General features: G+C 40.2%; 1 protein-coding gene across 1 annotated transcript in view; it reads right to left on the bottom strand.

The window, feature by feature from the left end:
• The window catches only part of LOC121433225 (rho GTPase-activating protein 15), a 565,350-nt gene extending 553,572 nt beyond the window's left edge, over positions 1-11,778 (bottom strand). Inside the window, exon 1 of the mRNA XM_041631578.1 lies at positions 11,674-11,778. Coding sequence (XP_041487512.1) covers positions 11,674-11,763 — 90 coding nt within the window. The 5' untranslated portion in view covers positions 11,764-11,778. The remainder of the gene's footprint in view (positions 1-11,673) is intronic.
• Between the last annotated feature and the right edge of the window lie 3,780 nt (positions 11,779-15,558).

The following is a 15,558-nucleotide window of genomic DNA, read 5'->3' as shown; positions in this document are numbered from 1 at the left end:
TAGACTGTGGTGAGAACAGTCTCTAGAAAGTCTATACATTGTAGGTGAAAAACAGTTTTCAGACTAGTTACAGGATGGTGATCTTTGGGAAGCATAGGTCATCCAAGACCGGCCCCAATGAAAGAGGTGGAAGACTTGGCATGGGAAAGAGCAGCGTGGGTGAAGCACAGCAGAAGGTGAGGAGTAACACCACTTAGTACGTCCGGAATCTAATACACATTTCTTTATCCATTCTCGTAGATAGACAGCTATTTACTTATACCATATGGGAGAAACAAAAACTTATAAGGATTCAATAGTGCCGTCTGGTGCATGATCAGGTGATTAAGATCAGAAAAGCACTTCTCCTTGGGCAGAGCTGTTAACAGAGTAGTTCATCGTAATATCCTACGGACACTAACACTGTGTCTTGGCTCTAGCATGTCTAAGCAATTCAATAAATTTCTCATATAAGTGTTCCTTTTCCTTCCTTCCTTCTGGGTGGAATACGCCTCAAGATAGTTCTTCAGTGACTCACCCTGTGGTCCAGGCTTTCCTTCATGGATAATGTCGCTTTTGATCTAGTGTAAGCACAAGATTGGTGGCACATTATAAGGGCGATAGTGGTTTGTTCATCTTCCCTAGACAGGAAAACACTAATGGTAGGGGCTGTTCTGATAGGCTTATACGTTAAATCGAGTACAAGCTGCAATCAATCCCACATGACTTCGTAAATGATGAGGACCTGAAGGATAAAGTTCCACCAAACCTCGAAGCAAAGAACCAAGTGAAAATTTTAGAAGGCCAGAACATGACAGTTTTGATTCCTCTGTAAATGTCTAAATTAGGTCTGTGTTCAGTTTGTACTGAAATCAAGAACAAAGATGAGACAAACAAATATATTAATATTTTATTTTTAGCCATAAAGTATTATTTTAACACCAATTCAATTTATCATTAATTTTATTAGTACAAAGGAAGAGTCAAACTCAACAGTGAGTAGAAGAGGACCGACATACTTTAACCAGATAAGAATAACAGCAGCTTCATCAGCTGTCAACATCATCCTCCACGAACCTGTGTGCATCCAGCAAACAGGGCACAGAAGAGGTGTCCAACTATACACACGGGAGTTTAAAATCATGTGGAAACCCACAATTCTAAGCATGTTTGAAAAAGAAAAATAATTTTATTTGTGATCTACCACCACAGAGAGACATCCTACAGGAAGTGAAAATAAAGAATATTGCTTGGTTCCCTGGCCATTTTCAAGCATCGTGCATGTGGGTCAAAATGAAAGCCGGCGATCCTAGCAACAGCACCAAGAGTTGAGGCAGCGCTGCTGCCATGAAACGGGCCGGCTGAGCCCTGGACCGCAAGGATTAGGAGTTAACCTCACTCAAAGGTAGGTAACCTGCCAGGAGACAGAAGCACTCTCTGCTCTGTAGCCCTGCTTCCAAAGCAATTCTGACATTTGTAGAAAGTGCCAAGACATGTTTGTTGAAGAAGCCCATGAACAAATGAATGTGTGAATGGGAGCAGCTGGCCTGTTCTGCTTTCTAGTTGGGGACACTCGAAGGATACACGGGTGGAGCTGACCTAGTGATCACTTAAAAAAAGAAAAATATGCATTTGGAGAGGATAGGCTTCAGCTGTAGACAAGAAATTCAAGAATGTCACATTGTCCCTGTGTGTAAGTGTTTCTCTCTCTGTCTCCCTCCCGCTTTTAATAGCGTAGAAGTTAAGGCTACTACATCAGGAGTTTAAATGTCTTTCTTGTCTATTTGGTCGTGGGCTATTGGCATTAACACTGTCAATAATTCATAGTGAAAGAGGAAGCCGCTGGGAAGGGTTGCCCATTGTCGGGCAGTGATCAATAGGTGAGACCCCAGAGTGTGATGTATTGTCAAGTAGCAGCTAGATTTGCTTTCCTGTGGATTCTCAAAATTGCAGTACTTACACCCAGTTTGCCTGACCCGTGCTGGGCTTATATCTTCATTAACCTTGTACCTCTGATTAAAGACTGTGCCTTAAACAAATTTACGAAGAAAACACCAACTCTCAGTCTCTGTGATCTGGCAGTGGGCCTGGAGGTTTGGGTTTCTTGATGTTAGTTTCTATTAAACCAAACTGTCACTTTGTTTTCCTGTCTTTCTATATTGGGTCACTTGGTGCTACGTGATATGATCCAGGACAATTCAATTCAAGGAGACACATGTCCCTTCTCATTGCGTACATGAAACTGTAGTTCCCTTTCGCCCTGTGGGAAAGAGAGCAGGTCAGGTGCCCAAAGGTAACAGAGGAAAGTTTAGAGCAACCATTACTGCTCCATGCCAGAGATCCTGTATAAACATAAGGCTAGACACAGTGTGACGACTCACACTGCATAAAGGAGCAGCTTTCTGATCACCTCTGTTTCTGATGCCTTGGGAAGGCAGTGCATAAAAACAAGGCTGCCATTTCTGAATACCATCAAACATAATATAAGAGCATCTTGGAATCTCAGGAAAAACAAGGTCACTTATTGAAATTCCTTCTAATTTTCAGTTATTTGGCTTCTTTGATCCGGGGTGTAAGCAGGCTGGATTTATTCCTCGTTGGAATTTCTGGGTGACCTCTGGATATTGACACACCGATTTGCTTCCGTGTGGGCTATTTTACCCAAATGTCAGAATACAAATCAATGTTGATATGACCTGATAACTAGTCTATGTCAGCCACTACATTGTTTCTCAAAGAATTATGCATAGGGAAAATGCATCCGATAGAATGTGAGAATAGTGTCCACCGGAGAAAAATCATGATGCTGACTTTCAGGGTGGAAAAAAAAAACAGAAAAAGATTCAATGCTGTAATATAGCAGTTGTAATGAGAAAAATGGAGGACTAAGGGAAGCTGGGGAACAGGGAAAGATAAAGAAATTCTGAGTCCCCTTTCATTTTTTCCTCTTTCTTGTTTTCACACACTTGCTTCTTTTTGGCATTAGCGCACCCTTTAACCTGCTTGACATATGACAAACACTTGTGCTGTTACAGCTCAAATCCCCCACCTCCTGCCCCCGTAAACTTATTGTCAAGGCACTGAAAGTAAATAGGAATCACAAAATCTTTCACCTGAGAGAAGCTCCATAGGAGGCTGCGTGGAGCTGAGACGGCATCACGTCTGCCAGAGCCACGAGGCTGCCCATTTGCTAATGAGTTGCAACAAGCATTAACGGACAAAATAATGCCTCAGCCTTCCACGCCGGTGTTTGGAGATGGTTCTGCTTATCAGGTTTTAATATGCTCTTTGAAAACTGACATGTGCTTTCCCCACAGCTCTTTAGGAACACAGGGACTCAAAGGCTGGAGAGAAGACTTCCAATGTTTCCGACACAAACCTGGGAGGATAACTAAACAGATGGCAACAATAAACCGAATCGGAACACATCAGGGAGTGAAGTCCCTTATTAAAAGCCCTGCAAGTTGAAGAGAGGGACGAGAGGAAAGTAAAATCCAAACCCAGACTCCGGGGAATTGTTTTAGCCGTCAACGGCTTTATGTCATTGGTGACCTCAGAAGCCGAGGCTAATCAACCATTTAGGGATGGATTTACTAGCGTCTAGGAGAGGGCACCTGGAGGTCTGTGCGCTCACTCCACTACTCAGAACAGGAGTGGGAAGACAAAGTCTGTGAGACTATCAGACAGCTACTCAGGACTTCCCTCAAAAGGCCTCAGCATCACGCAAAGGCAGAAAGACAGACAGACACACACACCGGCACACTTCAGACCTTTGAGCATCCAAATGCCCCCTGACACACTCCCTTCTCCAAATCAGAAGTCAGAGGTCTGATACATTCCTTGTACCAGTGGACAAAAATCTAGGTATTAAAAAATTCTGTGATGATCTATGTACTGAAAATATATTTGGACTCATTTTTGGTGCTAGAACAACCCCCAATTTATTGTGCCCTAAAAATAAATTAAGATTCCACTTATTTTTTAAAAACTTAAAATTGCCACTACATAGTGAGCTGAACCTATGGCAGATTAATAAGCTTATATTGATATGTCTGTCTGCAATATATATATATATATATATATATACACACTTCTATATATATATATATACATACATATATATATAATTTTCCAGAAATACAGATGATTACAAAATCATGTAATACAAATATGTATGTGCTTACTTGTGTGGTGTTTCTTTATAGATATGTATACATACTATATATGCAGATACAGAACTCAGTATGCATTCACATATGCTCTAAGCCTGTATATGCAGAATCTACTTTATGTAAGAAAATATCTAGGCATTACAAAAATTTTTAAAGATATTAATGAACCATCACACGTGCAAAGGTGGCATGGTATTACATCAAGTGTCTATAACCTGGGGTTTATTTGAGTTGCTGTTTGCCGTTTTCTCTCTCCTCTGCCTAACTCGGAGAACTGTGTGAACCCTACTTATGAATCAATGATTGTTCATCTTCAGGAAGTAAAGGACTATTCACTATGCCTTGTTTTAAGTTAACCTTGCCTGTAATCACGGTCTAATAAAAGGTGATTTTTGAAAATTAATGCAAATGTTAAATCTGGAAAAGATACAACATGCAGGAAAACTTGAATTCATTGGCAAAACCCATTCTTTATCTTGGCTTTTACCTTCCTAAAAATGGCAGGTCACCTTTGGAGCGTGTCCTAAGACTCTCTTCCTAATGCTGATTAGAGTTCGGAGTTGTTTGGTGGGTAGGGTAAAATATGAATAAAGGAAGATGCACTGCAGATAACCGGTTGGAAAAGCACTCGGAATATTAGGTAGCCTCTTTCAATTAGAATGTATAATTTCAGATTACTGACTGAACATCATGGGACTCGAGATTTTGATTCATCAGTGATTCTCCTTTATGTCTCACGAAGATGTAAAAACCAGATCCCTGCTCTCCCAGATTCCGGCTTCTCCACACGGTGCTGAAGTTCTTACCTGTGATCTCCAGTGCTGCTCTGCCCCCTTGTGCTGCTGTGATGAACTCAGCAGAGAACAGTGTGCCTTCCTCTTTGTACATGAACTACAGAAAACCCCACTGTCACGTCTCACTTTTCTGGCAAGTTCAAGGTCGGTGTCTAGCTATTTTCAGCTCATCTCTTCTTGTGCCATGCAGAGAAATGACAAGGTAACGTGATTCGGGGTCAGCTGTATTACAGGAACCGTTACATAAAATGGAGAAAGTGAAAATCAATCCTAGCTGACAGTGACTTCGGGATAATCAGCGCTCCCTGGATGCCTCTGTCATCTCGCCTGCATCAAACACCGTGTGACTTCTGTCAGATCTTTTTAATAAAACTATATTCTCACTTTCAGCAACCTAAATAAATGCCATACTGGGGCTGAGTCTTTCTAGGCTAGTTTAGCCCTCTAGATTTGTTTAGCCCTCTCTAATACTTCCTCGGGAAGCCACATAAGTGACACCTGTTATCCCAGGTTTGTTATTGACCTGCTATGAAAGCATTGCGGCAAAAACTGCCACATTGAGTGATGTGTCTGAGCTTCCCTGTGCACTTCTGTATCCCATGAATTAACCCAACTCCTGTCTCCACACACTCCTCAAGCCCCCCACAGCGCTACCTCCTCTCTTTTCTTCTGGGTACCTATATCCTCATCCATCATTTCTTGTTGGGGACAGGTCTCTTTCAGCATTTTTAGGTGTTTGTTGAAATTTCCCTTTTTATCACTGTGTTTTTACTGAGCCGCGGCCCCTAACCCAGAGTCGGGAAGGAACGGAGTGTTTAACAAGATGCTTCACGACAGTGACATTCCTTCTGCTGACAGCACCTTGCATGTCAGTTTCAGGAGGGAGCATCTCTGTCCCACCCACCTTGTGCTCCCAGGAAACTGAAGCAGGCAGTCCTCCATTGAGGCACAATGTACCATAATATTAGTTGTCAGTAAATTCAAAGCCCGAACTACTAAAGCTATAAAATGGATTAGAAGCAATTTAAAAAAGAATTAACAAACTAGAGTAAGAGTATACTGTCAACAAACAAATGCTCCATCATAGGACTGTAATTTGGAATTTTAATTACCCCTCTGCTCTGTAACAAAACAATGTCTGAACTGGCAGCGATTTGAATCTCTCACAGGTCATTGAGCATTCTAGTTAATTACTCTATGAATAGCCTGTTTTTCTCCCCTCTGGAAACACGTTTCTAATGGCAGTCAAGGTCTGACAAATGTGTCATCTACATAATTAGCTAGGAAGCAACACAAAACATTAAACATGCTTTGTGCCGACAACTATCAAAACATTTCATTTGTTGTCAATTATTCATTACTTTGTAGGTTCTGAAGGGGTTGTTATTATGGAAATAAGTCCAGATGCTAACAAGGTTAGAGTTTTGGATTCAAATTAGTAATCAGAGGACTAACTTTTAAAAAAATGTATCTCGTGTACATTCTGCACCACGTTCAGTCAGTAGGAGATTCTAAACAAATTTAGCTCCGTGCTGAAGTTGAAAGGAAAACGATGCTTGCCACATGTGTGAACTCTGGAGCCCTGGCTCATTCTTTGAAGTATGGACTCTTTAATTTGACCATAAATTTCCCCCACCTTTTGGGAACCCCAATTTGTACTTGGTAAATAGAGTTAAAAGATTTCCCAGCATGAAATGGCACGGGGTGGCACAGACAGGGATGGAAATCTCTGGCTGGGGTTTAATCTTCTCTGGGGCATGTTATAGAAAAGTGGGAATTCGGACTAACAAACTTTTTCATCTGCCTCCACAGCCTGGCTGCTAACAGCTGGAGACCGGTTACCTTAGGCAACCTGGGAGTTTCTGTTTATTGTTCTTGTCTCCTTCTTTTTTAACTTGGTACGTCTGATGTCTTGCTTGCTTCTTGTAGCATTTTAATATCGTGTACAAAGCTGAATACCGTCTTGAAAGCAACCCTGCTAACGTTTACAGAGGGTACAAAAAAGATTCTTCAACAGAATTGACCTCTCAGTGGCAAAGAAAATTGCACTGGAAGACACATGATTGCATCGTCGTATCAGAGCTTTGGATCTGCAGAGAGTCTCACTCCACTGTCCTCCAGCCTTTCCTTATAAACCAAAATGGCTCACAAATGTCATCTACAATAGTCCAATAAAGATTAGGAACAAAACACTGTCCTTACGCTGATGAGATAAGGAAGATTCAGCTGCAGAATGCAGTATAGAAGAACAGTTCACGAGGCTTGTTCTCAAATCAGAAAGATAGAATTCAAATTGCATTGTCGTGTGTGTTTAAAATTTAATTGAAATGATCAGTTTGTTTTCTGCGTAATGTTCGATCAGATGCCTGTGTCACGGAGCTAGATAAAAAAGAAAAGAAGGAAAACAAATTCTATCAGGGAAATCAAGAAGACCTGTTATCTTCAGGGTGTGCAGAATATGTCAGGAAATAATTCTACCCTGTGCACCGAGAATGCCCAATTAATAAAAAACAGATCAGTCACTCACTACGAGAAAATAACGGCCTGTATCTATGTTTTCCAAAGCAAAGTGGAAGGCACATCTTACATTAAATAGGACACATTAAAATAAGCTTTAATAATTTTTATGCAAACGGAAACTAATCCATTTTCAGTTCATACGATCCATGGCAATAAAAGGAAATCATCAAACTAAAAACAATTTTAGAAATGGCTACAGTCTCTCATTTAATTAACATGCAACAGATCATATATTTATGAGGAAGTCAAAATATTTAGGAAGTCTATAATCCTGTAAGCCTTAATGTGGTATAAAAACAACAAATAAATGCAAAGTGTTACTGTTACACATGCCTGCCTGATCAATGGTTTTCACATATTGATCTATAAATGGATTTGACAGTCTGTGTTGCCTGCACATTTTCCAAGCAGCGCTATTTTTGCACAAAACCAATACGGGCAATTACCTTTGTTTGAGATGCCAAGTCTTATCAATTCAATGTGATTTAGTGTCATTTTAATTAAATATCAGGATCCACTTCAGGACAATTTATCCAAACAAAGCCTCAAACTTAACTATAAGCTTGATTTGAAGTAAATATGGACATGCCCTACAATCTCATAATATTTCTCAAAAAGTCTGCTAAACAGAAGGCTTATATTTTTAGTAGTGATTTTTATGTCTGCCTTTTTGGCTAGCCACAACTTTGGCAAGTGTCCTATAACGACAGAAGTAAGAAACAAAAGAAATTTGTTTCTTCTTTCTCCTGATAATACATTGAAATGAGAGACAGAGAAGAGAGAGAGACCAGGAGCAGTGTGTTAATGGGGGTGAGAGGGAACTCGTATGTTAACACTCAGGGATGGCTCGACCTAAGTCCTCATCGAAACATCAGTGAAAACATATTTCCCTCTTCATGATGGCCATGAATGTAGTAATGCCCTTCTGTGGGTTTGCGGGATGGGAATGGTGAATATTCATGCTTGTCACTGCTGAAGACACCAGCATTAAATGCTGAAATGGCTCCAGCCTGCAGATCCTGTGTTTGCAGCTTCCTGGTTTGGACTGCTTACACTGTTCATTAATATCTATTTTAAACTGTCTGGTAGACTGGAGCATCCCCACGATAAATAGGCTTCGAAGTGCACTGAACCTTTGGCACTAGCTCTTTGCTGGATTGGACATTGGCCTTTCTGCCCTTAGACAGGCAACTTCCCTTGCTCCGTTTTTTTTCCCCTTGCCGACTGCTTTTTCAACTAGTGTGTTCTGGAAAACAAGCCACCCTCCTTTCAGGGGTCTCACTGTGCACCTCTGCATGGAACAATTGATCACTGTGGAAACCAGGGAGTTCCTTTCCACTCAACTGGAATGTTCTGTCTTTCTTTTATGGAGAGGCAATTTTCTTGCAACCTGCATCCTTCCACATCCAATAGTCCTAGCTCCTTAACGTTCCCTGAGTATCAAATTAACCTCTTGAAATTTTGATATTGATTATTTGATGATTAAAGAGAACAACACATGCAAAATCCCCATATTCCCAACCAAATTCGCCTCTGCTTATAATTCTGGGGGGTTGAAAAACTACATTAACATTTCAAAATACCTTCAATTTTCAGAATCTTAAAAGACTTACAAATGACATATTATATATTATAAGTACACAGTCATATAAAAATGCTGCAACTCAATAAATGAAATTATGAATTAATGAAAAAGTCTATTGATTTTATCCTAAAACATTAAAAATAATAATGAAATCACTGGGATTATCTGACAATTTATGCAATTAGTTAGTCCAGTAGTTTAAAATGAGACTTTCCAATGAACAGTTATTATAAACAAGACATTTTTATTGAACAAGACACACAGCATATGCATGACCTCCAAGTACGTAGTGTTTCTTTTGTAGAGACACCATGTGTGTGTGTGTGTGTCTCCTAACAAACTGCTTTGTGTAAACACGCGTACACATTTTTAGGGTATCTCGCCCCCACTTCCAAATGCGAACTCTCCCCCTTGACCTCACACCATCACCCAACTTCTGAAGAACCAAGCAGATAACTTTAACAGGCTTGTTTGAATAAATATGCCAAAATACTTTACATTCTGTCAGTATCTAGTCAGAGAATTGTGCATGGGAAAAAAAAAGATGAGAAGAACTGAGACAGAAAGAAAATTACTGCCATGGCAGGCTTTCAATACAGACTCTCTGAGCCAAGTTTCCTCCGTGAAATGACATATCCTCACTAACATACCCCCTTTTATATAATTATGCACCGAGTACCCATAACCAGAAGTAACTTTTATTTTTGTTCCTTATCGAGGAATCCATATTGCTCAGACTAAGAATGCGGAAACAAAAACTGGGATAATTACAGCTAATTTAACTTTGGAAAACTCTTTTTTTTTCTCCAGCCGTCCAGCCTACAACCCCCCAAACTAAAGTTATGTAACAAGGTAATACCAACAATGAGAAACTGCATGATAAAATCCTGCCCAAAAGTAAAAAATGCTAATTTTGTCTCATTTAGCAGCTGGATACAGAAATGCTCATTAGTTTTAAGAGGGTTAATCCTTTTAACTTTTGCATATTGATATGCCAATTATGCCTAATTGTACAAGAGGCATCAGTCAAGGTAATAGTGCATAAACACATGAAAGTTATTAAGTACATCCCAACATGTAATAAAGTAGGTGTTAATTGGTAGCTGAGTTCTGCGGGCTATTGAGGTGGATAATTCATTGAGAGATGGATCACTTGTAATTTCTCTCCATAATTCCTTTTGCGGTCTCATGCTGTGATGTTTTCATGCTTGTCAAAAACAACTGCGGCATAGTGCCTTTTGTTAAACACAGCCAATAAAATATGCTAGGCATCATTAAATATACTTAACTTCTAAACTTTTCTCAAGGTACAGTTCTTCTGGAGGGAACATATAGAGAGTCCGATAATTGACTCCAACCACTGTCTCAAGCTCGTAGTTGAGAAACAGTTGAGCTGGCTTGAAAGCGGAGGCAGCTGACGGTGCTGTGCCTCCCAGCAGACAATCGTTGTAAATGAGAAAGTCAATAAAGGCAAAGGCTTTGCTCACGAGTTACCTCGTCTAAGGATGGGTTTCTCACTACCCCTGTACCAACATGGGCTCTCTCACGTTACGTCTGCCTACAACACCTGAGGAAGAAATGATTGAATTTATGTATTTCTCAGCCCCCTGAGATTGCTGTGGGTTAATTTTGCCCTTGAAATGCAAGTGAAAAGTGGAAAATAAATATGATTGGTAACAGTCTACTCAGTCAGTTTACCTCATTGAATCACTCAGGGAGCTGAATATTTCATACGCCCCGATGATAACATCAGAATACTCAATTAATAGCTCACATGCTCCTGCACGGTGACTGGGACTCACAGTCTGTCCCCAGCTAACTTATCTCTCACTCCTCCTCTCTCTGTGACAAACAAAATAGATCTGGGGTCCAAAAGAGTGGCTAACACTGCATAAATAATTTTGTAACATTCTATGGCCTCAGCTGCAAGTTACCACCATTATGCTGGAAAATTAACCAGAGGAGACTCATCGTAATCAGTGGGTTTAGTGGCTCAGGATGCGTGCAGGGCCAGGGACACAATTGGCAGTAGAGTTCATCTCTAACTATTTTATTTCAAATCCTTCTAATGACACATTATCAGAACAAAATGGCTTCCTCCCCAAACCTTAAATAGCCGCACCATTGCAGCCGCTGGAGCCCACCGCAAATCAAACCACACTTTCCACTCTTCTCTATTATGGGGAGATTTGAAGAAAGAGATTTTCACATTTTTTAAGTTGTTGATATTTTTTTTTCTCCCTCAGTTCACTCTTAGCTAATTTTAGCCTCTGGCTTTTCAAAGTGATGTACTGTATTTGGAAGTACAAACGCCGCATGCTCGCATAACCTCATTATTTTTATGACACTGAAGCATGATAGCAGAGGCCCTTAAAATGAGTCAAAGGTGCTCTTCAGCCTGGCTCCCCATCCCCTTTATCACTCTGGATTCGGCCCAGCTCTGCTCTTGTAACTGGGGATGTTATTATGACTATAACTAGGCAAGATAAAATCCATTACAAAACAGTTTTCTGGTGTACATTAGGTAAACAAACAAAACAAAGCTAATTAGCATTTTTTTTCTCTCTCTGTCTTTTTATCTGTCTGCTCAGAGAAAGTGGCATGTTTGGAGTATTTGACTTACAGGTTCAGTGACCTTCCCAGCATCGGTGAGGATCATGGATTTAGTTTGGCTTAGCCTGTCGTGGTGGCTGTTGGCATTTTTGATTCTCATTTGAACTGCTCCTGGAGCTTGGTGGACAGGATTCAGTGCTTCCAAAGGGTTATCACAATTTGTAGATGTCCGCGCACCACAGCTTATCCTGGTGAAGTATAAAACATTATATTACTATAAATAGAAACACTTCCTATGAAAACCTGTTAGTGAGTGGACATGCCTCTTCATCATTACGTCACTAAAATTCAGTGGTCTGAAGCGTTCTCAGTAGGATGAGCCAGTTGCCACTTGGTGCTCATTTTTAACAGCGCTGCCCTCTATCCCCACAGACATCAGCCATTTTTAAGAAGCACAGCTCCTAGCTCTGTAACCTCTAATTCTATTAGAAACTTCTGTGTCGGGACGGAAAGATGACTAAGACAGCTAAGACCACCTACTGCTCCTGCAGAGCTATCTCAGTTTCCAGCTTCCACCTTGGGCAGCTCACAGCTTTTGCAGTTAATCCTGCTCCAGAGGATTCAATACTCTCCTGTGGCTTCCATGGGCACTGTGCTCATGTGCCCAAAACCCACACTCGCATATATATGTCCTTTAAAAATAAATTCTTTTAAAAATATTTGTTTACCATTTTGGTTTTTATGTGTGGGTGCTTTGCCTGCAGTATGCCTGTGCAACATGTTCACGCAGTGCCCATGGAAACCAGAAGAGGGTATCAAATCACCTGGAACTGGATGTAAAGATAGATCCAAGCTTGCTGCATAAGGCCTGGGAATCAAATCCCTATCATCTGAAAGAATAATCAGTGTATTTATGGCTGAGCTAGTTAAAAAACTAAATAAATAAAAAACTAAATAAATAAAGCTAAATAAAATCTTAAAAAAGGAGAACATATACAACAGGTTTTCATATAGGGTGATGTTCCAACTCTTCAGTATTAAGGATACAGGCTTTTCATCCTTGTCAGTTTTGTATGCACACTGTGTGTGCCACTAGCACTCTGTGTGTGTGTGTGTGTGTGTGTGTGTGTGTGTGTATGTGTGTGTGTGAGAGAGAGAGAGATAGAGAGAGAGAGAGATACTTGAATGAAAAATAGAATTAGTGTCAGAGCAAAACAAACAGACCTAAAGGACCCCTCTCGCAATATCCCCAAGAAGAAATTAAAATTCTTGTGTCCATTGGCATCTGCACACTGAACTCTGCTACATCCATTGGACATAATATTTAAGTAGAATATATTGAAAAAGAAAAGCACCGTTTACTTATTTTTCTATACATTTTATTTATTTATGGTATATATGCCATAGAAGGAGTCTAACTTTGGCAACCCCTGTGCAGGCACACTTTACGGAAGCAGCTGTGAGGGGAATAAAGCAGACGCATAGCATTACCTGAGGAAGAATACCCTTCACCTCCCCCACCTCCCTTCGAAGTCCTTCATGTGAGTGCACCTTCTAATTCTAAGAGAACATTCATGATGCAAATCAAGCATCCCAACTGCTTCTTTCAGACCTTTTCCTGCCTGGTACTGTCAATACTGGGCACGTGGGTACAACATTAGACAAAGAAACACCTCATCAATTCAAGAAGAAAAAATAACTCAAAGGAAATATAAATCAAAAGTCTTCTTACATTAGACAATCAAGAGTATTGTTATCCATGGGTTTGAAATGGGATTAGAATCATAATAGAGATCGAGAAAAATCGGTACTAAAATATGCAGCAAAGATGGGGGTTTTTGTTTGTTTGTGTTTTGGTTTTGAGACAGGGTCTTGTATATTTTCCTTGGACTTTAGAGTCCCTAACCCTTCTATCCCTACCTTCAGTGCTTGGGTTAGAGATTTGTACCACTGTGCTAGGGAAAACAATGTGTTTTAGTATGAAAACAATAAACAGCAATTAGAAAATTATGACAACTAGTTGGGCAGCGGTGGAGCATGCCTTTATTCCCAGAACTCAGGAGGCAGAGACAGGCGGGTCTCTGTGAATTTGAAGTCATTCTCACTACAAAGTGAGTCCCGGGACAACCATGGCTACACATAGAAACCCTGTTTTGAAACACTACCATAAAAAAGAAAATTACAAAAACTAAGAAATGTATCCAGAATTTTTTTAATGCATGGTAGTCAATCGTCACATTAGTTCATTTCTTGATTCTCTAAAACTCCTGTGAAATAGGCATTCAATTCAAGTTTTACAGAGGAGATAAATGCAAAGGGACTAAGGACTTTCCCAATAACACTGGCAAAGAAGGCGAAATGTATACCTGAGTCAACCAAAAGCAATACAGAGGAGCAAATTCTAGTGTATCTATACAATGCAAATGAAGACCGAGGGGACTCAGCAGTTAGAGCTCTGCTGTTTCAGAGGCCCCAAGTCCTGATCACACTGCTCATATTTGGCTGCTCACAACAGCCTTTACTTGTAGCTCTGGGAGTTCAAAGCCTTTGTTCTCCAAGGGCAACTATACTTGTGTGCACCCATCTACAGATACATATGCACATACATAGCAAACGTCTTACAAACGGAATAATCTATCCACGGACACTAAGATGAAGAATCAATAACTCATTCTGTCAACTGAATGAAGCCAGTCCCAAGGAAAAGTGGAACAACTAGAAACATTGTAGATAGCTGTGGTCTCACACATTTCTAATTACAGCACTTGGGAACCTGAAGCAGAAGGGTGGTAAACTCTGGGCCAGCCTGGTCTATATAAGAAGAACCTGTCTCGAAACGAAAAGAAGAGCATTTGTTCTGCTATCATATTAATACAGTGTTCTAAAAACGTGCAGGCCAACGTGGGACAGAAACCCAAAGAGCAAATGCTTAAGGAGAAAGAAGAGAGTTGGGGCAATAATAGCTTAGCTGTTATTGAATAGGAGGCGGTGTGGGAGTGATAGAGATATTTGTCTTATTGATTAAATGCTGAGATGGTTTCATGTTCATGTAACAAAATGAATACATTGTGCACACTAAATAGTTACACTCTATCACATTTTGGATATAATAAGCAAAGTTGTTTAGAGGAAAGCTGTTCTAAGGATTCCTTAGTTATGTTTTTAAGTATGCCAATCTGAATGTGCTGTAAAACTCATCTATTTGAATATCAGACAAGAAAGAGCTCTTTCAATGGGTATGAAGGAAAAAATTGAGGTAATGTATTACCCTTCAATTCACATTAAATAATTGCATTTTACCTTCCTTTAGACAGGCCTTTTATTTTTAAGTGAAGTTCTCTGAGTGCATTCAAGGCTTGCTATTCCACATTACTCAGTGGGTTCAAAGTCTATGTGTCGGAAGTTTATCATATTAGTAAAGTATGCATCCATGCTGAAGTCTCTGTCTTCTTACTGAGACTATCTATATACTGTATTTGCAGAGTCCCACCATGCACCATTTATAGGACTTGCTGCTTTTCCACATTTGTGCAACTTTTGGTATCCTCCCCCAAATTGCATTCTTATACTTATTTTAAAGCCAAATTGCCTGGTGATGTACTACTGTCAAAAGGCAGGGTTACATGCAAAACTTCTGGCTTTCCTGATGATTTGCTTAGGGACAATCTCCCTATTTCAGCGATTTCCCTTAGCTGAATGACTCTTCCTGCCCATGGCTCTTGGTTTTTGCTCTTCCCCCCCCCCCAACTACTGCTTCCTCTTCCATCTGGCCTCACATTGTTAATATCTCGCTACACCACGCTTCTTGTCTTTCTTCAGCAATCCTTGTGTTGTCGTCGTCCCTGTCTATAGGGACTATATGCCATTTCTCCTGGTACCCACCTGAAATTGGACAATGATGAACATCATTGCTTGCTATACTTTCCTCTATGCGGATATGTTAGAGATATAGGTT

Source organism: Microtus oregoni, unplaced genomic scaffold (assembly GCF_018167655.1).
Source record: "Microtus oregoni isolate MIOR12 unplaced genomic scaffold, Mior012 000037F_ref0000500, whole genome shotgun sequence".
In the NCBI taxonomy this organism is placed as follows: domain Eukaryota; kingdom Metazoa; phylum Chordata; class Mammalia; order Rodentia; family Cricetidae; genus Microtus; species Microtus oregoni.
The sequence above is the reverse complement of the archived record's forward strand: the minus strand, read 5'-3'. Positions and strand labels throughout refer to the sequence as shown.